This window comes from Ambystoma mexicanum, chromosome 5p, assembly GCF_040938575.1.
Source record: "Ambystoma mexicanum isolate Mex_15411 chromosome 5p, UKY_AmexF1_1, whole genome shotgun sequence".
NCBI classification, from domain to species: domain Eukaryota; kingdom Metazoa; phylum Chordata; class Amphibia; order Caudata; family Ambystomatidae; genus Ambystoma; species Ambystoma mexicanum.
The window spans coordinates 242,169,479-242,197,225 of record NC_090930.1 but is presented as its reverse complement, the minus strand read 5'-3'; the positions used below and the strand labels follow the sequence as shown (position 1 = coordinate 242,197,225).

Sequence of the window (27,747 nt, the reverse complement as noted above, 5' to 3'; positions counted from 1 at the left end):
CTTTGCAACCTCTGTCAGCATTCCTTCCTCCTCTTGGTCTCGTGGTCCGCTTTCTCCCCAGCCAAACAACACACACCTTCCTTTTTCCTGTGCCCTTTTTTATCCTCCCTCTCATCTCAACTCTCCATGCGCTTTCTCCCTCACCTGGATCCCCTGGCCATCCACAGGCTTGCTTTTCCCCAGAGAAGGTGTTACAGATGAGCAGACACATAAAGGGGTCTTAAGCTCTGCCCACGTTTTGTACACAGGTCCACCAGCTCTCTGGTGGCCCGCCACAATTAAAGTCAATGGCCCCGTCTGTTCTGTTTTAGTCTTTTCCAGAGTACTGATTATGCTGCTTTGCCTGGGGGATTGCTCTGTGACCCTGTCACAGATAAAGTAATTATATTTGTGAGTGAGATGCTTACATGGTGAGCGGACCTCTTTGCATCCTCGCTGGAGTCATATTCTTCATTCTGGTCTGTGTTGCATGGCGTGCTGGACCGGCTGCTCTGTTGTGTGCGCCGCTCAACGGCATGATATCACGCGGCTGTCTCTCTCCCGGCCAGGTTGTTCGTCAGGTTGCTCACTCTTTCTTTCACCAGTAGGCAGGCTGGATGTTGAAGTCCGGCGGGACAGGAAACCGAATAGCCAGCATTGCGTAGTACAGGTATGAGGCAAGACAGGGTTGTACTCATTTCTAACATGCAGGCACGTTAGGGGACTGCTCCCAACTACCATAGCTTCCTCTGTGGCAAGATTGGCTGCGGTGAAACCCTGGTAGACCTCTCACCACAGAGACGGGTCCCTGTCCCTTCTTGACAGGGTCATAGCCCTATCAAGAAGCATCAACAAATACAAAAGATACATCTGTCAAAAAATATCGCATTCATTGATTTTATTACTGATTGTTTTTAAAGTGCAATAATGATAACTATTTTATTCTAGATTTAACTTTTGTACGAGAATATTTGAAATCTATTCCTTAAAGATAGCGATTTTGCTACTTTGTAACGGTAGGGCAGGTTATCTATTTTCCAAAGAGGCCAGGCAACGGCAGCTCGCACATATCCTGGGGACTACAGATGGTATATTCCTTATTTCTGCTCGCTTTAGCATCTGTCTATGTGTTTGCAGATGTGCGGTTGTCTACCCCACGCTCCTCGTGAGAGGCAGATGGCCTCTTCTGCAAGCCCAGGCGTCAGCAGCTCTGAGGGCAATGTTTTCCGTGAGATGGGCGGGTCAGGCCACCAGCATTCCGTGGGTGCATTTCTTTATGAGGTGCAGATATTTGAGTTTGCAAATTTTGCAAATCCAGATGCCAGCAGCACGCGGAGTGCATTTTTTGCGGGCTGTCCCTCCTGCAAGCCCGACTGGCAGCAGTTGCGAGCTCTGTATCTTTCTGTGTGAGACAGGTTCTTGCCATCTTCTCGGAGGTTGACATGGCTGTTTCAGACACCCAATTAGATGCCTAAATCATAAAAGGTGATCTATTTCCCGTGCAGTTATCACCATAATTCATTAACATGATGCATTTAATGCTTGCAATGACATTTAAACTGATGTCCAACATGAACGGCGATGAATAGGCAAATGTATTTGAAGCCACGGGCATTCATTGGATACTCAATGCCATGCAAGGTCAGTGTATTTCACACCACTGGCATTCATTAGATCATCAATGCCATACAAGATCAATGTATTTCCTACTGCTGGCATTCATTGGATTCTCCATGCCACTCAAGGCCAACATATCATTCACACCACTGGCAATCGTTGGATTCTCCATGCCACGCAAAGACCAATATATTTCACACCACTGGCATTCATTGGAGCCTCCATGCCACGCAATGCTAATTAATTTCACACCACTGATTTTCCTTGGGTTACCCATGCTACACAAGAACAAAGTATTTCACACCATTGGCATTCGTTGAAATCGCCATGCCACACAGTTTGACTGCTGGCTGCCCTGCCTGTGTATCAACCTCACACGCCCACTTGCAACGAATTAGCACATACACAGTGCACGCATTACTTACTCAGTTTAGTTTTTGGACTCCACTTACCCCAACCCATCTCTTGCTGCATGGAGGTGGACCCAGATATCACCACTCCAACCCAAATACTCTTACTATGAGGCTCACAGCCTCTATGTGTCCACGAGGACTTAGTTTATTTTGGGGTGCCATTGTCTACCTTCATCTCCCACCCCCCATGCTCCCAGGTCTAAAGTGCCATTGCCCTTTGCAAAATCTAAATGTTGTAATACTGCTGAGCTTGGTTATATCGCCCAGGAAACGTTTGATGTCATCCCAAGAAAAGTTGATTTTCCAGTTGCAAGAGCTTAACCACCTCCTCCAGCTTGTTCCCCATAAGCTATTCAACTCCACTTCATGTGGTAACTATTTGCTTCTAAAACAACTCTAATTTTGTGGAGGCCAGTGAGCACTTTATCTGGCAATCCCCTGCATGGGTCATTTCCCAAGCAAGCAAGCCTTTCTTTACTGTGTTCCATGGCTGCGCACACACATGCACACTCTCATATATGCTGCAGCTGTTTCCTACAACAAGTCTTTCTAATCCTCGTGTCATTGTCCAGGCACCCACCTCTGATTATTGCGGTTTAGCAGGTGGAGGAGGTGCCAGAGCTTTCCTTTTTTCGCATTGTTAGTTTCCATTACCCTGCGCTGTGTTCCTGTAATCCATGAGATTTGTGGACTGCATTTTAGTTCCATTCTCTAATTTGTAGTATTTTGGAGTATCTTGCAATGGATTAATTATACTGTGTATTTTATTGTAACGTGGCTTACTTTTTCAGGTATTCCTGCACTTCTCTACTGCACAATTTTTGCATTTATGTATTGTGTTGCTTTTGTTTCACTTCAGTGAGTTTTCTTTGTCTTTGCATGTGTGAAGAAATGACTACTGCCTTGCTGGAGTGCAAGGATGTGTACTGGCTATACCACCTATGTAGCCCTCACACTTCTACAAATCAACAATGATCCCAATCAGAGAGGTAAAACAGGCACAACCAAGAGATAATGTTGCGAGACAGATGAATATGTCACCCATAGCTTCTACCCCTTCCCCGGCCGAATATTGCACAGGTAAGAAGCGCTACTCACTAAGACAGCCACACCACCCATATCCCAGGCAGGTACAATAAGACATGAACATGCTCTAAGCCAAATAGGGCAAGAATAAAGAAATGGACAGTGAAAGAACACATATGCATCCACTAGACACAACGCACATATGCATTGAACATGAAGAAAACACATTAGGTCAAATGTGCATCTATACTTGAAGAATATTAACATTGCAACCATAAAGGCATGAAGAATAGTAACGTATGCTTTATACATACCAAACGCAACATGAACAACGCGTGAATGTAGCTTACTAACATAGAAACACAACAGTAATGGGCAGCCATCTTTTCCAAATTTGAAGTTGCATAATGCTTCTAAGTAATGAAAGGCCTCTAGCCTTCACAATAATTCAACGCTGAATTAACAAAATGCAGATCCTTGCAGAGCTCTGACAGTAGCTTGTAGCATAAACCAGGTTAGTAAGAAATTAGGGAGGGTCTGGATGCCACAGAAATAATATAGTGATTCCCAAAACTTCAGAAGAATACGCCCCATTTAATTAAAGCTTGGAGAGGAGAACTGACCTTTGTGAGCCAGGTGCAAATTAACAATACATCTAAGATGACCCCACAATGAATAACTCAACAGTGTCCCCCATGGCGAGAGGAACCATAACACTTGCACTAATATTAGCTAAAATATTAAATGCAGGGTAGAACAATGTGAAGCACAGTATCATCACAGGTAACCCATAATTGTAGAACACTATTTATTCATTAGCAACGAATACAGATAGAACACAAGGCCAACTACAAAGACTATCACCCTGGCTCATGGCCTAGAGATGAGGGATGGTAGTTTCTTTAATTGAAGGAAGACAGCCCGTGAACCTCTCTCCTCCTACTACTGTCTGGCTCATGTCTTGATGACTTGTCAGTTGCTCAAGGTAGAGTGCCAACCAATGGAAAGCCCTAATGCTAGGCCCCCCAGTATGTATTAAGCCAACCAGTGATTTACTGTAGAGATGGTGTTATTTTTAATATTATCAATTTAGCTGTGGTCCCAGGAGTAGCCAGTAGATAACTATAAACCAATCATAAATGTAACCCCTATATAATGTGTACATAGGTATCCCAACTAACCAATCCCCTCACCGCATAGGTTTTGATGCATTATGACGTCATTGAGAGCTGCAACCCTTTTGCTTGTAGTATTGGCTTTCAATAGTACCTGCTTCCCATTGTTCCAGGAGGTATCCAATTCACCTGGGTGGCTGTTTCGCCTGCGTGACTGCATCACTGTTGCACTAGTGCAAGGCAGAGAATAGTGTCATTACTCTCCTCTGTATTATTGCTGAGCAGTTGCCTTTTCATCACTAGGCATGAAGTTGGTAGCAACCTGGAGTTTCTTCAAATGCTCTTGGAATCAAGAGAGGAGCGAACACATGAGGTGGTGCTACTACGAGTATTAAGCCGGCCAAAGTACCCAGGCGTTCTTTTCTTTTTAACTACGTGAAACGTTTAAAAGGAAGTAAAAAGTAGTAGGTCTGGGCAGTTTTCATTTTGATTCCAGTAAATGATCGCAAAACTGCAGTCCAAGTCCGTAAATATGGAGAGGAGCTGCTCCTCAAATATGAACGTATTTACTTCACTGATGTGAAGATAGAAGGTTGTGTAGATGTGTTATCAAGTTTATTCATTTCTGCGCAAATGCATGTCTACTGTCATGAATAACTTCTGTCACAACTAATATAATTACCTAACGAACTGCCATGCAAAACTGAAATTCGGTGCGTGACTGTTCCTGGGATTTGTTGAAATGCAAACAGGGTCAAAGTTCAGCACTAGGGTTGTGCAGTTTTTGTAACAGTACAGAAATAAAATATCAAAGTTATAGATAAGGCGTGGTGGTGTAAGGTAAATTTGGAAGTGCAAAAATGTTTCTGCATTAACGATTGCATTAGGGACTGTATACACTTGTGCAGTGTTTACACTGTCAGCAATGGCCAAGCAGTGTCTGGTGTGGTGCTGCTCTGAAAAAGCGGGTGTGGCAGGCCGTCCAGGCTTACACCAGGCCAGGCGTGCAATAGGCCCAGGAGTGGAACAGGCCCAGGAGTGGAACCGGCCCAGGAGTGGAACCGGCAAAGGAGTGGAACCGGCCCACAGCAGTGTCGGGAAACGAGCCCCACTCTTTGGAATGTGGATGGGAAAGGCTTTCTGCTGAGCCAGCCGCAGATACGCAATCAGGATACCCTGAACGGGCCTCACCCCCAGCTCCCTCCGCCACCCCCACTGCTCTCAGGTCTAAGGAGACCTCTGGGAAGGCAGTCAAATACCCAACCGTTCACTGCGTCATGACAGTCAATGTGTTGGGCATAATGGATGTCAAAGGGACCCATTACAAAATAGTCTCATAATGGAAATGTCGCCAGTGCCCCCAAAAATGTACAAAATTATTGAATGTAAGGGTGACACGGTGGGTGAGTAGAAAAAGGGGACCAGGAAGGTATGGGTCCCCACAAAGTGAAAGAATGGGATATACAAATGTAGCCAATCTCATCTAAATAGGGACATTCATACATTCTTTATAGAACACCAGAGACTTCAATTGTGGGCTTTCAATGCATAACAGATAAGGCATATGTTTGGAAAACCCTTGAACTACATGCTGCATCTAGGAGTGCAGATCCATGTTAATGATAATGCAATAATTAATTCCTACATAGTGATCACTACAGCAGTGTTTGCAGTTACCTAGCACTGTAAACAAGCATTGGCATTGCCAACAGTTTGGGATTTTGTGTAGGCATGGGGAATGCACTTGCCAGGCACCACCATAGTGGTATTAACTGTCTAGTGGTGGCAGCAGGTGCAAAACGGTGTGTGCACCTGGGTATCTAATAGCAGTGCCTGGAAAATGCCCAATACTTATACACATGCCAGAACTGTTGGCTTTGTCAGTGCTTGTTTTTAATAGACCATTGAAGGACACTGTAGTGCTTATAAATCGAGTGGTTGAAGACAGACCTGGTTAATCCATTTTTATTACAGCAGTAGCATGATTACTGATTCAATTAAGTCATTAACAGCTTTCAAAAAACACTGGCAGGCGCTTTGAGTACAGTTTGATGGTAAGGCTTAACTAACGCAACCTCAAAGAGTACCCATGAGGAGGTGTGTTGGGCTGGAAGGGGCAGGAACAGGGTGGGAATAGACATAGGGATTATCATGGACATGTGCAGTTAATAGGTTGGCAAATAACCAAACAACTTTTTCACACCAATTCTGCAAGAGACCCCTTAAGAGACAAGCATGTTTCCACTGCTGGTTTATTTTCACAAATACTAAATAACACCTGCAAGCATTGTGTCTCTCCTCATATGCCATTTCTCTGTATCTGTACTCTAATGCAATAGTTTCGGCTCATAGCTGGTGCTAAATGTATCTATTTATAACAATACACTTTTGATCACAAAAGAACATACAATAGATAAGAAATCAGATTGGACGGAAAGTGGTGAGCTTCTTACAATGGGGTGAATTTGAGGGACATTCTGATCAGGTTGTGGAGGGGAGTAAATGGAACAGTCACTGGGGACAATACATAATAGATTAAGGACAATGATCATTGGACATGTTTAAGTGCAGGTAGTCAGTATGGCCAGCTGTGTTCGGGATGTGACCATGATGGGCGAAGTGCTACAGTGGAGGCAGAGGAATTGATGAGCATAGGCAGGTTAGAGGTGAGGGGAAACATATAGCTAACAGGCAGATGAGAGGTAGGTAAAGAGGTAGACTTTTAGTTTGGTTTTGAATAAATCTATGTGGACTGTTTATCGAATGTCTAGGGGAATAGAAGTCCATGCAAGTGGCGCAAGAAGAGAGAATGTGCAGAAGCGAGATGAAACACAGGGAGGGCAAGGAACACAGTCAAGGAGACAGAGCATAGATTACTAGAAGGCGTGTAAAGTTTGACAAAAGAGAATAGATACAGTGGTGCCTTACAATGGAAAGATTTGTGAACCAGGAGAAGAAATTTAAATCTGGCTCTGTTTTCAATTGTCAGTCAGTCAGCCTGTTGACGGTATGAGGAAGTGAGTGTGAAATAAAGGAGTTCAAAGAAAGTCCTGGTTGCAAAGTTAATGATCTTGTCGAGAGGACAGAAAGCATAGTTGGGGAGACCAAAGAGGATGCTGGCACAGTAGTCTAGTTTTGAGAAGACAAGAGTGGTAAAATTATCCTTGGCAATGTTGAAAGGAAGGAGGTGCCTGATTTCCCCAATATTTATGAGGTTGAGGTGAACTGCTGTTCCCAGTTTTGGAAATGAAAGTAGAGAAGGTATGAGAAGGGTCATAGATGATTCCAAGGTTTCTAGCTGAAGAAGAGCAGAGGGGAGTGTCAGGTGGGAACTGGAAAGGCATAGGAAGTGATGAGAGAGAGCATTTGGCAGGGAAGAAGAACACCTCTATTTTGGTAAAGTTTAACACCAGAGAGTGTACATCCATCCAACATTTAATGGCAGAGAGACAGTTTGAAATGTTGATAGAGAGATCAGGGAGAGTTCAAGAAAAGAGAAGATGATGTGGGTGTTGTCCGCAAAGAGTTGGCACAAGAATCCAAAGGAGGAGACTACTGCCCCAAGAGCAGAGGTATAGAGTGTTAAGAGGATTGGATCCAACACCGAGCCATGTGGAACACCAACAGTTACAGGAGTGAGATGAGAGGTGTTGTTGCTCCAGGAGAGAGAGAATTTGCCAGGGGCAAAGTAAGATTCAACCCAGGCAAAGACTTAAGCGCGAGTCACAAGAAGTAATAGAGTACTAAGGAGATCAGTGTGATCGATAGTGTCAAAGGTAATATACATTGTCAAGGATAATTAGAATGGAGGATACGTTTCAATGCTTAGTAAAGGGTGAAGAAGATGGACACACCCATGAGAGAAGTTTCCGTGGAGTGACAGGAGTGGAAACCTACTTGTAGGGTGTCTTGAAGATTGTGGATGAGAAATTGGTAAGCCGGTTGAGCACAACACTTTCAAGCACTTTAGTGCAGGAGGAGAGACACAGTATGATAGTTAGCCGGTAAATTCAGATCATCAACTTGCTTTTTTAGGAGAGGGATGACCCTTGCTGTTTTGAAACCAGAGGGAAAGCAAGCGGAATCGAATGACAGGTTGAAGAATTCAGCTAGGTCAAGGTGCAAATGGTACTCAATTTCTTGTGCTCAGAAGGCCCCAGTTGCACCCTAACTGCTCAAAAGCAATATCCCGGATTATCTATCATCTAGGCCAACACCATCTCATAATAGACAACCTTTGCCTCAAACATAATCCACTTTGTCCTCCCAAATGAATGTTGCTGTAATCCTTGCTGTTTATCAATGGGCACCAATGAATTCTTAAATGCACATTTTTCTGAGATTAGCCTTGGTCCTGACCTGTGAAATAATTCTGATAATGCATATCATGCCAGTGTATTATTCAATTACAGACTACATTGTAAAATTTCTTTGCAAATACAACACAGAAATAGTGGGTCAATGTCAGGGCAACTGTAAAAAAGAGTGGCACAAGCATATGCAGAGGCTGCAGAGGTAGGGTGGAGTTGGAGAGGACTAGTTTCAATGTTTTATTCTTAATTGGCTTCTGTTGTTCATGTATTTTATTTAAATGCACAAATTACACCGGTCATCATCCCAAAATAACGAGAAAAAGAGGGTCCCTAGGAAAAAGTACAATACAACCAAATATAAACAGTGCATTGCCCAAACTCAGTGCCCTTCAAAGTGGGGGCTGGCACGAAGGACAAAAAGCGATTAAGATGACTGTTTTTAATATAAAAAAAGGATTAAGGTGACTGCTTTTAATACAAAATATAAGCAGTAGAAAATATGCTTAAATTGTAGGCAGACCTCTTGTCTCGTTTTACATGTATGTCTTTTTGTCTCCATGGTGCGCCCTGATGTCTGTGGGCTTTGGAGCAATAAATACCCATAAAAGACAAATTTAAATAAAATAAATAAAAGAGCGACAGGCCCCATAGGACATCCTTTGGGTCCTCTAGAGTGGGCAACCGCTAGGTGGGGGGTCCAGAAACAATATTTGTACACAAGGTGGGGCTCGGTATGAACAAGTTTGATGAGCACAGCCCTAGGTAAAGAGAAGAAATTTAAAGAGCAGAGGGGAAGGAACTAATCCAAAAAAGGGGAGTGTTCAATAGTTGAGAGAGAGTGAGTTCCACATTGGAGGGGGTGCTGCATAGTTCGATGCAGAAGAGACTATGATGTGAGGAAGATCTAGCCTATGCACCTCCTTCCTACGAGTGTTTCTAAAAGCAGCGGTGAGCAGCGTTTACGCCGAGGTGCTCTGTTTGGGCAAGATGGTGGCTTTTAAAGGGACAGGGGCAAGCTTAGACTGAGGCAGTATTTCAGTGGAAGCCAGTGGAAAGCCATGCTTGTTTTGAAGCTTAAACAGAAACATGTATACACATTATAGTTCCAAGGATATGTTTTATTTGTTTTAAAGGGTCTATGCTTTTCCGTGCCCTACCAGATATTTGTTCTCACTCCCAAGGGCCGGAAGTCAATTTTAAATAGGATTTTCCCAATGAAAAACGCTATCGTAAATAAGGATTTATATGGGTGGAAATTAACAAAGGAACATATGCATAATGCCAACAGTATGATAAAAGCTCATTTTTTGTCCAAGACAGTGCAGAATATGACATACCCAGTGCTTCCGTGAGGCCGGAAACCTTTTGTCCATATATGTCTGTCTTGTTCCAGGCAAAGGCATAGATCAGGTTGGCAGCAGCGGGAACCCATCTTTGCACCAGCCGTCCTTCAACAGCCACAGAGAGGTGGACCTTTGCCAGCCCGGCGGGGACGGCGGCGTGTGTCAGAGTGATGTGCAGCGACGTCTTGTATCCAGGTGTTCGGCTGCTCAGGTAGTTGAGTCGCACAAAACTGGACGGGATGGGGATCTCCTCGTGGACCACCTGGCAGACGGCAAAGCAAGGCATGCATTTATCAACTGCTCCAGTGCACTCAGTAAATGAGTGCTTCAAGCGTCTAAGAGGCAGAAACACACGAAATAAGGAGGCATGCAGAACAACACACGCAGAATGTGATAGGCGAATGGTCCTAGATCTTTACTGCAACATTCGGCACAAGCACAAAAAGCTCATTAGTAAGATCAAAAAAATACAACTGCCTTGAGAAAAGTGTATTCATTCCATGCAATGTTACACTTCGGCGTACAGTAGCTAAGCACTGCCACTGAAATACAGAAAGGTCCGGAACGAACACAGGAGTGAATGAGCAGTGAAAGGCTGAGGGGAAGAGAGGGTGCAGTTTTCAAGTATGTGTAGTAATCGTTAGACTATGTGGTTTGGTTCTTTTTATTGAGGCGATCTGCCCAGAGGTGGCAGGCCGACTCTATTAATAATGGCCCGCCGCCCAAGTTAAAGGCCCGAGCGATGTGACGTCATCAACATTGTAAACAGACTCTGGGAAACCATGACGAGGCCCTGGGTCACACACTAAGGTACGTTTAAAAAAAAGAAAATTTAAATGCACACTCTTAGCAACTGAGAAGGAAACTACAGGGGTGCTAAGAGGTGAAGGGGCGTGGGGAAGGGCTTGGATGAGCAGGGAAGTGAAGGGGGTGCAACATGTACATGTATCATACAAAACAGCCCACATTCCGAGCATCCTGATTGGCCAGTGCCCCCTTCCAGGGAGCTAATTGCTATTACATTTAGTATCTGTCAGTATACCAATTCCTCCAAAAATTTCATGAAACGACATATTTCCCCTACTGTTCCAACATCTCTGTGAGGTTTTCTGGCTTCCAATGGGTGCATTCCGAGCATCCTGATTGGCCGGCACCCCCTTCCAGGGTGCTAATTGCTATTACATTTAGTATCTGTCAGTATACCAATTCCTCCAAACATTCATCAAATGGCAGATTTCCCCTACTTTTCCATCATCTCCATGAGGTATTCTGGCTTCCAATGGGCGCTTCAGACGGAAAAATGGAAAAGAAGGATCAGCAAACTATTTACTACTTCTCGCTAGAAGCCTGACATATTTCTGAACACAGGACAACACAGAGTCACTGTGGGACCCAGGACACATGTATTGGGCTGTGAGCTTCCCAAGATACAAAGGAGCCTCTTATTCCTAACATTTTCGGTGGTTGGCACCTAGCAGGCTTATTTAGTAACAGCTGGTGCTGAACACTATTGTTATAGCCACATACATTGTTCTGTTGGATTGCTGAGAGAGAGCCTAGACTACAATGTTTGGGTGCTAAGAAGGAACCTTTGTATAGCCTCAGGCCCTTCGATGTGCTGTGAAGTCATTAACAATAAAAGGGGAGCACAAAACTACCCTAAATTGCCTTTAAATATGACCACACGTTGCCCTCTTGGGAACTGTATGGTAACCATATTGACAGCTGTTGCTTTGAACACTGTGTGCCGGAACAAATCGTGTTTGTTATGGCAAATAATCCTTTGTGCAAACTACAGTCCATCTTTCAGAACTACAAATCATCTTTATGGGGTTTTTCGCCCCCCCCCCAGCAATGGTAATCTGGGAACCTAACCCTCAATCTTATAGTGTTAACGTTTTCAAAAAACGGGTCAAATTGTTTTATTTTACAATTTCTTATTCTCCAGGTGCAATATTGCATATAAGATACTTCAAAAGACACTGAAAAGATGCAAGGATAGAGAGCACCTAAGGAAATTAATGGTGTGGAGTAAAACACATATTACATTGTTTGTTTCTAAATCACTTCATGCCAAACTTCAGCCTCTAAGGATGGCACCGATATCAAACCCCTGATACTTAGCGCTGTCTTTTTTCCAAGACAATAGCGTTGCCCCTGAGCTAGGGCGGTGTGGTGTAAAAAAACAGTCCAAGTACATATAGGTTACATTGTTTGGATATGTTAGATCATAGATAAACAGCACACACGGCTACCGCGTGAAGTAACACACTCCCCAATAATGATTGATAGTGGATAAGAATAGATTCGTGGGGCAGACCCCAACAGAATGTAAGGCCACAATGGTGGCTTGCAGGGGGAGCATGTGGAACAGATAGCAGAGGGATTCAGGAGTGTAAGGGCAAGGGTTTAGACAAGAGATATCCCTTTAGATCCCCCAGTCTGAGATCATTAAGATGTTGCGTCAGGTGGCAGAGGCAGGGGCAGTGAACGCCCTTCTTCCAGTGCGTTGTCCTTTGAACCTAGTTGGAGGGTGCTTCTTGTCCTTGATCGATCTGAAAGCTCCTACTGGGTGAAAAGGTTTCAGGAAAGATGCCAGATCCTCCAGTCCAGGACAGCTATTGATTTCTGGGCAATTCTAAATCTAGCAGGAAGACATTTATTGTCTAAGGCCCGTGTAGCTGGATTTGTTGGGGGCCCAGAATCAGTGTGGCAGCACACAGTGGACGAGCCAAGGTCAGATAAGACTTCAAGACCAGATAAGACTAAGGATTTTGTCAAGTCAATTTTATAAGTCATCTAAAGGAGAGGAAGTATCTTCTCAGTTTGTGGTGTTGGACGTGGAATTTCCAGGTCAATTAATTGATTCAGGGAAACAAGAGAATCAGAATCCTTTAGAAAGCTCAGATTATTCATCATATTAGATTGAGTGAGACGGGCTGGCTTATTGGCAGGTGCGAACGGGTGGAGATGCCAACATGAGTATGTAAGCGTTACCAGCATTCAGGAAGAGGTTATTGGAGGCCATGCAATCTTGAACTGAGAGAAGTCTATTTCTGGCATGTCTGCTTTGGTGCATTACTAGGACGATGCCAATTTGTGACTAGCCGGCATAGAGTTGGAAGACTCTGGTGGAAGATTCCAGCAAGTTAGCATGATCCGTCATGTAGACTTTAGAGGGCCACAGGGAGAGGGAAGATCGTGCTACAAGAATTCCACAAATGTTTGCAATACATTAAAATAACATTGTTATGTTTTACCGATTGGTAATTGAAATTTGCAGACAGATCTAACAATGAGCTTCTGAACAAGACAGCATTATGATCCCAAATAATAAGTGTGAGTAGATGGCAGCATAAGGCATTCCCGGAAGGGACATGTACACCACCGGTGGAAAATGACGATCCCCTATGTTTGAGATCACATCTACTATCGAGATGTGGGAAACAGTTTTTAAAAAATATATATTTTTAAAGGACTTGTTTTGGCAACCACTTACATAAAGCACAACAAAATCTCTTACAGACCAAAAATGTGGTCGTATTCAAACACGTAACATCAGAATTCTTGACGTAATAAAATGGTAGGTTAGTCATCAAACAATAATCTAGGGCGCATTACACAAATGATGACATAACTACTCATTTGAAAGGAAATTTGTCAGCAGATGAAATTTCCTTTGATAACAATGATGACTGGAACCTCCTCCCGGATATTAGGCTCTGTTTTGCATCACCTCCACCAAGTATAAACCGAGTCACTCAAACGTCTAAATAAACACTGTGCTGACCCACATCGACCCAGAGACACAAATACTTAATAACAAAAACAAGCAGCAAGTAGAAGCTAAGGGATTCTTTCAGCTAAGCTGCCTAACTGGCAAAGATGTTCAGGTCACATCATTCCCCGTATTCAGCAAGGAAAGTCAAGGCCTCATCTAATCCATGATCCAATACTGGAAACAGAAAAGCAAGAACAATGTGTGTTTCTGCATGGTACCAGAAGAGGTTATCACATTGCAACATCTATAAATGTACAGGAAAATGCGAATTACTGTAATGCAAAAGCACTGTTTTATATATGCTCTGATTGTAGAAATGTGCTTAAACATAAACAACTACCCATGAGCGCTTGGAGACCAACTCCGTTGGTGACGGGGCACTATATACACACCTGTAACATTAACATGAGAGGTGTATTAGTTTTACCTGAAGTTCTGGAATCACTGTTCCTCTTTGCGGACATGAACCAGCAAACGTTGTTAGTGGCGAGGCAAGCACTACTGGGCTTGGACGTTCAAAGCCACTGATGTCACAGGAAGGCACGTCCAACTCGGCCCTCCGCATCACTACCTTATCCACCACAATGAACCTGTTCCAGGGCAACCACAAGGTCCTCTTCTCTGCAACAAAGGGAGATCTCTCGAAGACCAGGGTTACGGAGATGCCGCCAATAGTCACAAGATCAAAACTGAAAGGAAACAAGGAAACAGGAGGCTATTAAAGTAAGCAAAAATAATAACATTTCTACCATATATATATTGTATGGTATATATTTCCGACTAGTATCAAGCCCAATGGTATGGGCGCAGTCTATTAATGCCAGGCTACAAGCATTCAAAACATGAACATAATTATTAAATTGCATTTACACAAACTTTTTTTCTTGGGTGAAGATATAATTTTCTTTTTAAAATATTAGTTCAGGTAAAATAAGGTGTATTTTGATTTTAATATTGCGATGCAAAATAGCCTCTCCCTTTCCCCTTCCCTGAATGTTTTCTTCTTAAATGAATGATTTTTTGTAATTCTATTTTAAAATACCGGCACCGCCTTGGCGGAAAGGGGAATTACCGGCCCATTCCAAGGTTGGCGGGGCGGTAATTCCCCCTTCCACCATTGCCCTTCCCCATTCCCATTTTTGGCCCATAGGGCTCAATGGGAATGGGGAAGGTGCTAATTACGGTACCGCAAATTGCGGTACCGTAATTAGCTCCCTGGGTCCCTTTGCGGGTTGGTTTTTAACGCCATCCGTGTAATGAGGCCCAAGGTCTCGATTTGTAAGTTAGTAAGGCAACATGTCTATGCAACACTTTTTTTTTAAATTTCATCACACTTTTATGATTTCTTTACCATAAATACAAACAAACTCAATCTTGCAATATTTTTCCTGAATTACATACACAATTAGTGTACGCTCTGCCGATACCAGCCCGGCCAATCCCATCCTTAAGAGTATAACGCATATGACGTGTACTACTGTATACATTAGAAAGTCACTATCTCACAGGTACAAAGAAAGTTCAGATGCAAGGTTCAGATGTGAAGTCTATAGGAGAACAGTTTTTACGCAGCTTTTGAGCCACCTGCAAGAGACATTTTCACACATGTGTTTGTTTGCGTGCCTGCATGCTTGCTTGTGGGTGCCCGTGCGTGTTTGTGTAATTGAGGCATTACTTGCAGTGTTTCAATCACAGACAAGTCAGATAAAGAGTATCCTCATCTCCTCAGAGGTGTGGGGTATATTGAATACACACATTGCAGCACTAGAGGCTGCATGCCCACCCACTGTCATTTCAGGACTAAAAGCTGAACGCTCGGCTTTGATTCCTCAGTTTAGGACAGTAGCTCTATTGCCAGCAGCCGTACAAGAGGCTCTTCAAGACATTGTCAGACGTACAAAAAGGTCCCGGCTGAAGAGAGCTTCAGAGCTGAACTTGCTGTGCCCAAGGAAGAACTTCTACAAAGAAGGGATTCTAAAAATAACAGGGCTCTGCGGTTCATCATTTATTGATTTGTCATCTCACCAAACTTTGCATCCATCTACTCATCATTGCCAGAGGGTAGCTGGCCTCAGCCAAGCAGTCGCTTCGACCGGAGATACAAGGCTGGCTGAATCGTCTGAAGAGCTTCACAAGAACCGGAGATGTGTGCGGAGTTTGCCTCCGGCCCAGGCAAAGAGCCGCAGAGGAGATCTGCTTTCATCCTCGTGTTACATCGAAGAATCAAATTCCACATTTCCGCAAGGTGTTTGCAGTTTTCAGTATGCCGCGAATACTTGAATGGATAAATAAACGGTGTGCGCCCATGCTTCCGTGGTATTAGAATACGGGTTCAAATGCCCTGATAGGTTCACTTGATGGAATGCTGAATACCAAATTCAGACGAGGAGCCCAGTGCAGCGAGGGGTTTTCTGAGATTAGTTTTCGCTCCGATGCCTGGTGTCCTTGTGCGTATCTGCATTTGCACACACCTGGAAATGGTCAGCATATTTGCATCCCACTGATTCATGGAATTTTTTGCATGGTGCAAAGTGACTTTCCACTGGTACTGCCAGCAAACATGCTGATTCACAGAGTGGTGCAAAGTGTATTTTTGCAGTGCAAAGTCAGGGCAAAGTCACTTTGCACAGAGCAAAAAATTCCATGAATGAGCCCATAAGTGGCAAAGGCTGGCCATTAATGGATAAGTCCTTAATGTGTTCCAATTACCCACCGCTGGCAATGAAAGCAAGGGATGCCCTATTGTTTAGATCAACACAACAGATTCTCTAACAATGAAAATGATTTGTTATGTCATGTTATGTTGACTTATAAAAGATCTCAATGAGGAACTTTTTGGGGGATATCAATTATGAGTCCCCGCGACCAGGTTCAAGTTTAATTTAGCATGTGTAGCATTGGTGCGTGAAACAGCAGAGACCTAGAGTTCCTCTACTGCGTTGGCAAATGAAGAGAAGATGTGTTTCAGCCACACCACTTACTGCACCACATAAACAATTGTGTTAACGTAAGTAGCAAGATTGTTTGATAAATTGGTCCAATGTTTTGGTTTTATGATGATCCAAAGTTATTTATTGTTGGCCCTTTGTGATTACACGTGTTTGTGCACTTAACCGTGCCTTTCTCAAATCAGGGCATGTCCTTGGTTAGTATCCATAGGTATTCTGTCTTGTAGTAATATGAAAAGAAGTCACGGGTTAAATCCCACCTCACATTTCAGGTCTCACGTGTTTCACGTCAGGTTATAGGAACCCAAAACCGTGCACCACGACCACCCTGGGGCAGTCTCCAGGCGAAAATGTCACTTTCATGTGAACAATTCCCTTTTAATATTAATTAAAGGGATAGGAACACCAGACTTTAAATTATGATAAAAAATACAAGTGTTGCATGATTCTCTGCATTCATTATAGCATGACAGAAATCTAATGTTCATTTTAATGAGATGCATCGTGTATTTATGCATTCATTTTTTATAGATGTTTTGTTAGGTAGCATACACAGCTCAAAGACTGCCTGAGTAAAACCCCATGGGGTTGGGAAAGCGAAGGCGCTAGCTCCTATTAGTGTCAGTGCACACCCTACACATACACAGAGTGCCAAAGAATACCTCAGGGGGCTCTTGCTGGAGGTTAACACCTTAACAGCCTGCTTAAAGAACATTGTTTTCCGTCCCCTCAGCAGTCGTTAAACATCCAGTTGTTGTTTCAGTGATAGGCTTAGCTTTTCCTACGGTGCGCAAGGCAGGATCTCAAGAGGACCACATCCTAAGTTCTCGCTGAAGCCAGATGGGGAACCATGGGGAATGTGTGGATGCGAACTACATTAATAAGGCGCTCATGCCATTAACTGTTATCAAAAGGAAACAAGCACTAAAGCAAGATTTCGACATTTTAATTCGACATTTTAAGAATTCCCCTTTGGGCAAGTCAAGCAATTTTCCATCTCTAGTGCTGCCAAACAAAATCAATGTATATCAAATTTCAGGTTTAAAGTTTTTTTTTCAAGCCTTTTTAACACCACCATAACTTTGTTGATGTTTGAGTCAAGCAGTTCGCCTAATACTTGCTAAATTGATTCTATGCAAATACGATCCCAACAAGTTGTCTTATACTTAATGTATTTGCTGAGTCGGGATTCTATTTGTGTTGCTTTTGTTTGGCAAGTACTTAAGAGCGAAAATGGCTTGACTTCCCCAAAAATGGCATTAGTCAAATTCTTAAAATGTTGCTTTAGTACTTGCTTCCTTTTAGTATACAACATTAAAAGGATAAACCTTTTGGTCCAAGTCACACATTCCATAACACCAGCTATAGCCATTGCTGGAAGTTCACCGTCAGTTCTAAAACACATCAGCAAGACATTGTGGGTATGCAGATTAACCCAAATGCTACTCTTTTTCTCCAGGAACTTGTCTTTGAAATTGTCTTTGAGGGCAGTGCTACTTTATACTTTATACATAGCTTGATCAGCCCAAGACAGATCATTTTGCATACGTGGTTTCACCCGTATTGTATACATGACGCAATGCTCCAACCACAAGTCTGTCAGGACTATACTGCACTGCTGATCCCTAATAACGTTGAAACCAGGTAGTTAGTTGTCCTAGCCTAGCAAGATGTCTTCCGTGGGCTGATTAAGCAATGTATATAGCAGCACTGCCCTCTAAGCCAAAGACAACTTCCTGGAGAGAATGTCTAGCATTTGGGTTAATTTACATATCCACAATGCCTTGCTGATGTGGCTCAGAACTGGCTACTAGGTGGCGTTGTGGAATGTGTGAATTGGCTAACATGGACTATACTACTTTCACATTTCAAGTGAAAAGATTTGTTTTCAAGCATTTTGAAACCCAGAGTAACTTTCTTGGTGTATTATACACCAAGAAAGTTATGGTGGGATTGACAAAAACCTTCTACCTGAACAGTGAAAATAGAATATCCCATTTGAGCTGAGTCACACATACCACAACACCACATAGTAACCACCATTGGATGTTGACCTCCAGTTTGCAGCCTCAACAGCAGGGTAACACTGTCCTGTAAGACAAAGGCCATTTTTGGGAGCAAAAGTCTTGCATTTGAGATAATTTGCATTCCCACAATTCCTTGCAGATGTGGCTCTGAACTGGAGGTGAACTTCCAGCGATGTGTGACTTGGCTCAAATGGAATATTCTACACACATATGTAGGCCTAAATGCTATATAAATAACACATCATTGTAATGATCATTATCATTCGCCCTATAGTTGAGAGTCGGGCTCCCATAAGAACACCTTAAAATTCAATTGTTAATAACTTTTCATTCCAGTGTTGAATTTGACCAACATTTCTAAAGTGATTAGGGACTTACTCTCACCACCCCCCCCCCCCTAGACTGAGTGCAAAGTTTCATAAAGGTCCAATATAAGATTTTTAAAAAGTTATTAAGAAGAAAACAAATGTTTTTTCCAAAGTTGCGGCCTACTTCGTGTTCATTTTCCCATAGACAAACCAAACAAGGTACATTTCTGCCAAAGCGCACATCCAAAACTGCTGGATGCATTTGGACCAGGTTTGAATCAACGTGGTCATGAAGCGATAGCTTGCGATACATGACTCGTTTGGGGTTATTCTGTGCAGTAGTTTTTAAATATTTAACTGAGAACGGGGTTGTCCCTTCTTAAAAATGATAAAGCTATATCTCGGGTAATTTACACAAACCGTTTTTTTTTTTAATGAAACAGCTGCCATTTTGTTTTTCTCCTTATGTGCAAGATAGTCAGAGATATAGCTGAGGGTATGGGAAAATGAAACATAGGAAAAAAGCTATTTGGAGTTAAATAAATGCAAATGCCTTCAGGCTAGAGGTGGGGGAGGGTAGCAGGAGGGCACCAAGTGAAATCAGGGAGCTGGAGGGGGTCTAGGGACGGGGCTTGCAACACAAAGCTTTCTGTAGCATCTGCTATAGCCTCGAATTACCAATATCTCAAAGAAAATTGCGTCACAGAAACAGTGTGTGTTGTGGTGGGGGAGAGCAGGGGAGGTGAGGAGGCCGTCTGGGGAGTGGGGGGAGCTGGCACAGCTGTGGCGGGGCACTTGGCGAGGGTCTGGGGGCAGAGAATCATTTTTTGGTGCGAGATTTTCAAATGTTTGCGGCTGCTATTTTGTAACCATGGTTAGAGTTCTGTTTGTTATTTTCTTTTACAGCTATAGTGACACCCTTTCCTTGCTTTGAAGCTAAGTAGGGTCAGTCCCTGTTACTGCATGGATGGGTGACCGTATGGGCATCCACATTTTTTTTTAAACCATGCTACTGTCAATATTTGAACGTGTTGCACGCCCAGACGATTATTTTTCCGTTTGCCTTTTGCTGAATTGCATTCTGGTATTTGTAGTCTCCCAGTCAATAAAAAAATATATATATTTACAGCTACAGTGGGTTTCCCAACCTGCTCAGCCTCAAAGCAAAGAAAGGGTCAGCCCCCGAAAGCCACGGCTAGTTGTCTGGCAGTTTTCTAAAATATACACTGTGCATGGGCGTTAAAAAAATATAGAATAACAAAACCCTTGAAATTCAAGAAAACAACTTTAGTTGCAGTGACGTCAAGGTGAGCAATACATTGTAAAAACAAAAAACTTGCATGGATGTTAAGGTGATAACTTAATGCAACAAACTCCTGAAATTCAGCTAAAACCACCTTAACTTTTCAACCCCTGTTGCACAGCCTATGATCACAATGATGGCATCACAGATCACATCAATGATGACATCACTTATTACATGTTGTAAGAGAACACTGATAACATTACAAATTGCATCATTGGTTACATCATTAATTGCAAACACACTGCGCACACAAACAATATGAAGATGAATTAATTTGTAATTTTATCAAAGAGGGGGTGCAGCCTGACACGTGTTTCGAGCGACTGCCTCTTCTACTGAGGCTGGAATCTGGGCTTCCCTTTGTGTGCCTTCCCTGGGCTTCCCTTCCCTTTGTGCCCCTTTCCTGGCTTCCCTTCTGCTGTGTCCAGGCTCCTGCTCCTCGGACAAAGCGGAAACGCTGTGGGTCCATTGAAACTTTTACACTTAACGCCTGCCTTGCAACTGCAAATTACAGGAGCCCACGCTTATAAATATTAATTCAATCCCACACCAATTAATGGTGATCACAAAGGGAAGCCCAGATTCCAGCCTCAGTAGAAGAGCCAGTCGCTCGAAACACGTGTCAGGCTGCACCTCCTCTTTGATTAAATTACAAATTAATTCATCTTTATATTTTTTGTGTGCGCTGTGTGTTTGCAACCAATCCTCCTTGCAATAATTATCCAGTGGCAACTTGGCAGGTTCCCACTACTGCATTCGCCTGCAGCCCATCCGAACCACACTAAATTGTTTAGTCCTTGCGCTGAACCTCGCTGTCCTTTCTCTACCAACCTTTTCCCTACATCACTAATTACATTGTATAAACCAGATTACATCAACAATGACATTAGACATACATGATTATTAAGTTTGCTCATATAAACTTTGATTTTCTTAATAACAATTTAGGCCATGGACTTGCACATGATAAAGGCTGTGGTCACTGGTCATCACCAAACACCATAGTTAGTGGTCACTGTTGCAAAATGCCAATGTGCATGGTTAAGAGTAGCCCATCACTGTTTTAAAATATACAGTGGGTAACGTTGAAAGCTGTAGTCAGTGGCCATAGCTAAAGGCCACAACTAGTGCCCATTAATATGTTAGAATATGCAGTCGGCACTGCCAAAGGCCCCAGTCACTGGCTAGTATTGTGTTGAAGAGCATGGCTAGTGGCTGGTTAGTGTATATTATATAGAGTGGGCATGGCTGAAGGCCATAGATAGGGATTGGTTAGGGTTGTATAATTCATAGTAGGCACGTCCAAAGTCCATCGCTTATGGCTTGATGATATTTTAAAATATACAGTGGCCATGGCCAAAAGATGTACAAACTGTTCACGGTCAAAGGCCATGGCTAGCAGCCCAGTCATGCATTCAAATATATAGTGGGCACAGTCGAAGATTGTGGCCAATGGCCAGTATTGTGCTAAAGCCCATGGCAAGTGGCTCGTTAGTGTATATAATTAATGATGTCCTGAGTGAGGTGATCTGTGATGTCATCATTGTGGTCATAGACTGCGCAAACAGGAGACCCAAAGATAAGGTGGGTTAAGCTGAATTTCAGGAGGTTTGTTGCATTAAGTTCTCACTAATTGCATGGATTAACACCCATGCAATTAAAGTTTTTTCCTTGAAGATGTACATCTTTGATGTCCTGGGTATTAGTCTTAGCAGTGCACAGTGGTGGCGCGAGTTATGGTTGCTTAACTTACCATAACTGCCGAATTTCAGGAGTTTTTCGGTTTTACTTGGAACCATTACGTTCCTTTAACAAAGTTTTTTACTGAATTTCATAGGTTTTTAGTAGCACAACTTAACCATAACGTCACTTTAACATATTTCTTTTTACTGAATATACATTTTGATAGTGTGAATTTGATAGATGTTTACTAGGATTCCCTTACTTTATATACATGTAACATAGAACATACTGAACCCCCAGCAAGGGATTTTGATGTCTATAGACTGTGCGTATGTCCGTGAACGGTCGCAGACGACATCAACACTACCCAAACACTCAGGGGCTATCTTAAATGGTTCTATCATACCATATAAACACTGCACAAGTTCAAAAAGCAGCACATAAACACATTATATGTAATAATAAATAAACAGTGAAACCTATATATCTAACACATCAACCATCCATTTAAATACCATATGTAGTAAAATGGAATATACCAAAACAAAAAAGATAAGCCTCCACGATAATTACCTCACAGAAACTGCAGAGCTAGAAGCAACAGCAGACCTACACAACAGTACGAATACAACTTACCAGAAACTAGTAAGTAAACTTCATTTTTCTTATATATTTCTAAACTTTTTGTATTAGGTACATTACAATGAATATATTTTTGTTTTTCACACAGAAATGTGCAGCATTTTGGAATGGCTTGAGGAGAATTTTCCATGTGAGGAAATGTCAGAAGACGGTGATAATAATGGTAGACACTTCTGTATATAACCAAATTAATAATCATTACTTTATGTGTACTTAAAATATATATATATTTATTTTTAACAGACCATACAAACATTGAAAATAATACACCAAAAGACACATTGGAAAAGACTCTCCAACGGATGGAACAGAAAATGGACATGCTCAAGGAAAATTTCAATGTTTTGAAACAGTTAGTGGAGGACCACATAAAAGAAAACATTAAATACCATTGTCCCACATGTACCTGTTGCCCCTCTCCATGTCCCAGTTAACTATCCCCAAACCCTCAACAACAAGAAAAACGTTTTGATGAGACTTCCATCCCTTCATCCCCTCCCATCCCTCCTCTCCAAACCTCTAATTCTCCTGTATTTGTATCAGTTTCTGCTTCCCCCTCTCTTTCATAAATTGTGTATCTGTATATAATAAATAAAATATTATGTGTCTTTTAATTCAATCCTTTGTGTCTTATTTTTTTTTTAAAAAGCAGTTAGAATGTCCGCGGACAGCGCGCCTGTCCGGGCTGTCCGTAATTAACAGAATGGGGATGTCCTAAGGACACTACACCTGTCCGTACCATTTGCAGCCAAGATGGAACTGTTCCTAGAACACACCCGGTGTCCGGGATGTCCGTAAATGAACAAAATGGGGGTGTCCTAAGGACACTATACCTGTCCGTACCATCTGCAGCCAAGTTGAAACTGTCCTAAGAACACGCACGGTGTCCGGGTTGTCCGTAGTCAAATAAAATGGAGGTGTCCTAAGGACACTATACCTGTCCGTACAGTCTGCAGAACATCTACGCACATGCGCACCACACCCATAAGTCCTGAGAACATTGCGCCAGTCCGTAACTGTCCGTCTCACTTGTGTCACACTTTTAATTTGTTTGAGGATCTGAACACTGTCCGTAGAACACCCGCGTGCATGTGCACAACCATTCCCGTGCATTTGGTGTCCTGCGGACACCCGTTCCTTCGCGGACGTGTTCCCGATGTCATCATGTGACCGCACCCATGCGTTTACAGTAAGAATTCACCATTGCACATGTCCCAGACAATGACCCTGGATTTCCACATACTTTTTGTAACTTTTTGAACCTTTTTGGGTGTTCGATAGGTTCACAAAGTGCATTCCTCTACCCCTATAAAAGGCCACACCCCAGAGTTGATCTTCATTGTACTTCTGGCTATTGAGATTGACTTTTGCTGCCTTTGCTGCTCTTGCTGAGATTATCTCATCAACCCTGATGGCATCCACGGCTGCTGTTGCTACATCTGCCTCAGCACCACCCCCAAACCCTCCACCACCACCACCTCCTGCAGAGGGAGCACGCATGAGGATGTAGAGAACGAGGATGAAGTGGATGAAGAGATTGTGGTCAAGGAACTCCCAACTACCAGCACTCGCCGGGAGTCTTGGGTGTGGCGGTTGTTTACCGTTCATGGTAACGTACCGAAAGCATGTGCGAACAAGGTCACCTGCAACCAGTGCAAAATGGTGCTGAGTCATGGGAGATGTGGTTCGTACAGCTTTGGTATGACATCCATGAAGCGGCACCTAACGTTGTTCCACAGTGCGGACATTTGCAAGGTTGTACCTTGTGATAAACGTAGTAGGCTGTGTTCCTCTACAGCATCTTCTGTTTCCGCTCCTCTCACCACAAGAGACACTCCTGTGGGAGAGTGCATCCCTCCAGGTGCTTCACAGGCCATTTGCAATGCTGTTGACCCTTACCTTTCGAGGGTCACAATATTGTGTATGTACTGCGACGCAGTACTCTGCAGGGGGGAGAGTCTTTGAAGTGCTTTCGAGACTACGGTCACGAAGCACCAGAAGACCTGCTACCTACCTAGGTAAGGCCAACCCTACATCTTCCTGTCTCCATGTGCCCTTTCATATCCCTGTGGTTGGTGTCCCTTCCTTTCCCTCCTTTCCCCTCCTCTCCTGGTGTGTCGTGTGTAAAAAACCCAAAAAAATATAAAACAACAAAAATCCAAAATAAAAGGCTCTTTTCAGAGCCGCATTTCACAGTTTAAAAATAGAAGTGGCAAATAAACTGTGCAGGGCCCTGTGCATTTTTTGTAAGTCAGCGGACAGTCCTAGGACATATCAAATGTTAGGGTGCTGCCCTAGCAAAACCAATAAACTTTTCTCTGGTAGGAAGTGGTGGCTCTGAAAAGAGGCTTTTGGTGGTGTTTTTGTGTGTTTGAAAAACTTGAAATCATCAACATCTAGTGCAAAATAGATGACTATAATTCCAAAAAAGATTGCAATGCATTTTGCACATTTCTCAGAAAAATCTGATTGCCAGCATAAGTAAGATGGACTCCATCTCTGCAAAAAATGTATGTGCTACGAAACATAATATTTTCATTGTGAAAAGAGGTCATGCCAACATCTCTTAGAAAGGCACAAACAGCTTTATTGACATTGCGCCTCGCTTTCTCCATTTGTGGACCAAATAAAGAAGAACGCAGCAACATTTGTCTTTGTGCAATATGAGAAAAGATTATTTGGGAATTTGGAAACATGTCCTTCTCAAGTCCTTCTTTCATTGCAAATTGCAAAGAAATTCCAGACACATGTTCTAAACTGTTCCCTACACAATTAATTATAATTATGTCTGGATGATCCTCTGTCTCTAAAGTAGCAAAGAGAGGTACCACGTCCAGCCACTTCATTCCACGCACTCCATGCCAGTGCACTTCCACATGAGGAAATCCAGGATCTGCAGCTACTCCACAGCGTTCTGCATGCACCTCCAACCAATGTTTACATGAGTCTCCCAAAATCCAGATAATCTGTTTTCGGATACACACGGCCATAACTATCTGTTCTTCTCTCAGGAAAAAGACTTTCTGACAAAATCTCTCTTTACACAACACACCCAGTAAACTTTACTGACCAATCCGTACCTCCGCTCATTCTCATTTGCATGCCTCTCCACCCTAAATCCCCATATATAATACGCGCTGTCCGCAGACTACCGCCATGTCCACGGACATATCGAAAATCTCAGCGTGGTGAATGTACATTTAAATAGTGTGCCCCATTTCCCCTTTGAGGTGGGCTCTCAAAAGAGCTGTTTTTGTTTTTTTGCAGATGCCTGACAGACACCTGTTATTTAGTATTTTTTTTTTCTTCTTACTTTACAACTAAAATCTTCACATAACCTTCTCCAAAGCAACCCTTATATTCCAAAACAGCATGGCATTTCCCAAAAAAGATAAAGAAATGCCATCTTCTTCAAAATGAACAGCATTACGCGAATCAATATTCTCATTATTACAGAAAAACATACCAGCTCTAAGCATGAAAGCACACATGCCTTGATTGATTGCACACCCAGCAATGTTTTGCTGATCACAAAAAACAGAACTATTGTCCCATATTGCCCTAGGTAGTAATCCAGAAAAAAATACTTTCACATTTGGAAGGATGTTCATTACTCCTGAACCGACTGTTCCAAATCTGTCAACAAAGTAGCAAAGGGGCACTGACGTAGCCCAAATGGAAAGCACCATAGAGCAAAACTACCAGATGGGGACTGTTCATCCTGCGCATATCTTCACAAACTTGCAGAATTCCATCTACATTGCAATCAGGCACAGAGCTCCACACCACCTCCACTCCTTTAAAATCGAAATTGTTTGCCACTTGCCTGCATTGAGCACAGTGCTGTAAACCATGGACAAACATATCTCTGAGCACCAACACCCTGACTTTCTCCACCTCTGCCATCTTCACTACACACATGCTCTTCCTACACAAATCCACAACATCAACATCTGATACAGTCCCCTTTTCATACTGGATTTGCTGGAAAACCCTGATTGTGGCACACCCTATCCATGGACAGCCGCGGTGTCCTTGCGGCACGCAACTCTTAGCCAGCCCTTCTACCCTTTCCACATCACTCTCGGTGCCATTCCCACATTGGATACAGCTAAGCAGTCACACAACCATCCACCAATCACATCCAAGACCTCTACATCTGACTCCATCATCAGAGTTCCGCACTTCAAATGTACTGTTGATCACTCTGAGTACAAGTCTCATATCATTGGAAAGCACCTACTACATAAACTACTCTACAAGTCTCCAAGATTTCTACTTACAGCTGCATTCATATCCACATGCATGAATACAAACTACAGGTATGCATATTTTATTCACAGTACATGTACAAGTGTTATGATTCCATATAAACAGAATAATGCCACTAAACCTGCATAGCCTATACATACATGCCAACCCTCCCGATTTAAGTGCGAGACTCCCAATTTTTCATAGAAAAATCACACCATGTTTTACTGTCTCCCGCGTAACCTATACATACATGCCAACCCTCCCGATTTAGGCGCGAGACTCCCGATTTTACATTGAAAAATCACACTATTTTTTACTGTCTCCCGCCTAAATTAATGCTAATACCAATGCAATCCTATGAGAAAAATAAATGTTCCCGATTGCTGTTGTAAAATCTCCCTCTCAGGTGCTCCTGATTGTTGGCATGTCTACCTATAAAATGAACTCATTGACATTTTTCCCATCTACATCTACTATAATCAACTGTCACTTCCAAACCTGTCTGCTATCTACAACACACATTTAAAAAAACAAGTGAATTTCATGCACTTAAAATTCTATTCATTTGCAAAGCATGTTGAACTAACATTTTGTAAATGTAATATAAAGGTTGCACACAGTCAAATGAAATGCATGCATACACTATGTTCAGATATCAACCAAGAATACTACCACAAAAACATAAAAATCAAATTCTACATTAACATCAGTGCTATAAACAAAATGACTAACTTCTTTCTGTTACAATTGCAGTGAGGATCACTCTCCTGAAAATCAGCAGCATCTGAACTACAAACAACATATCCGAAGAGACCTGCTCATTGCACAAAAAAAGGGTAAGTACAATACTACCTTAATATTCTTACTGTTCCTCATACACACTGTGTGGTTCATTAATGTAATTTGCGCACCAAAAAAAACAGCAATTTCTGAACCATTCTGCCCACAAATCCTCATTTATTAAACAAAGATTAGCAGGCAGAATGGCACAC

General features: G+C 42.7%; 1 protein-coding gene across 4 annotated transcripts in view; it reads right to left on the bottom strand.

Moving 5' to 3' along the window:
• Positions 1–27,747, bottom strand: part of TENM1 (teneurin transmembrane protein 1) — a 2,006,416-nt gene that overhangs the window by 463,931 nt on the left and 1,514,738 nt on the right. For all 4 annotated transcript variants that reach the window (XM_069612654.1, XM_069612656.1, XM_069612655.1 and 1 more), the window contains 2 exons: positions 14,015–14,276; positions 9,801–10,068 (listed from right to left, as the gene is read on the bottom strand). In XM_069612654.1, coding sequence (XP_069468755.1) covers positions 9,801–10,068; positions 14,015–14,276 — 530 coding nt within the window. The remainder of the gene's footprint in view (positions 1–9,800; positions 10,069–14,014; positions 14,277–27,747) is intronic.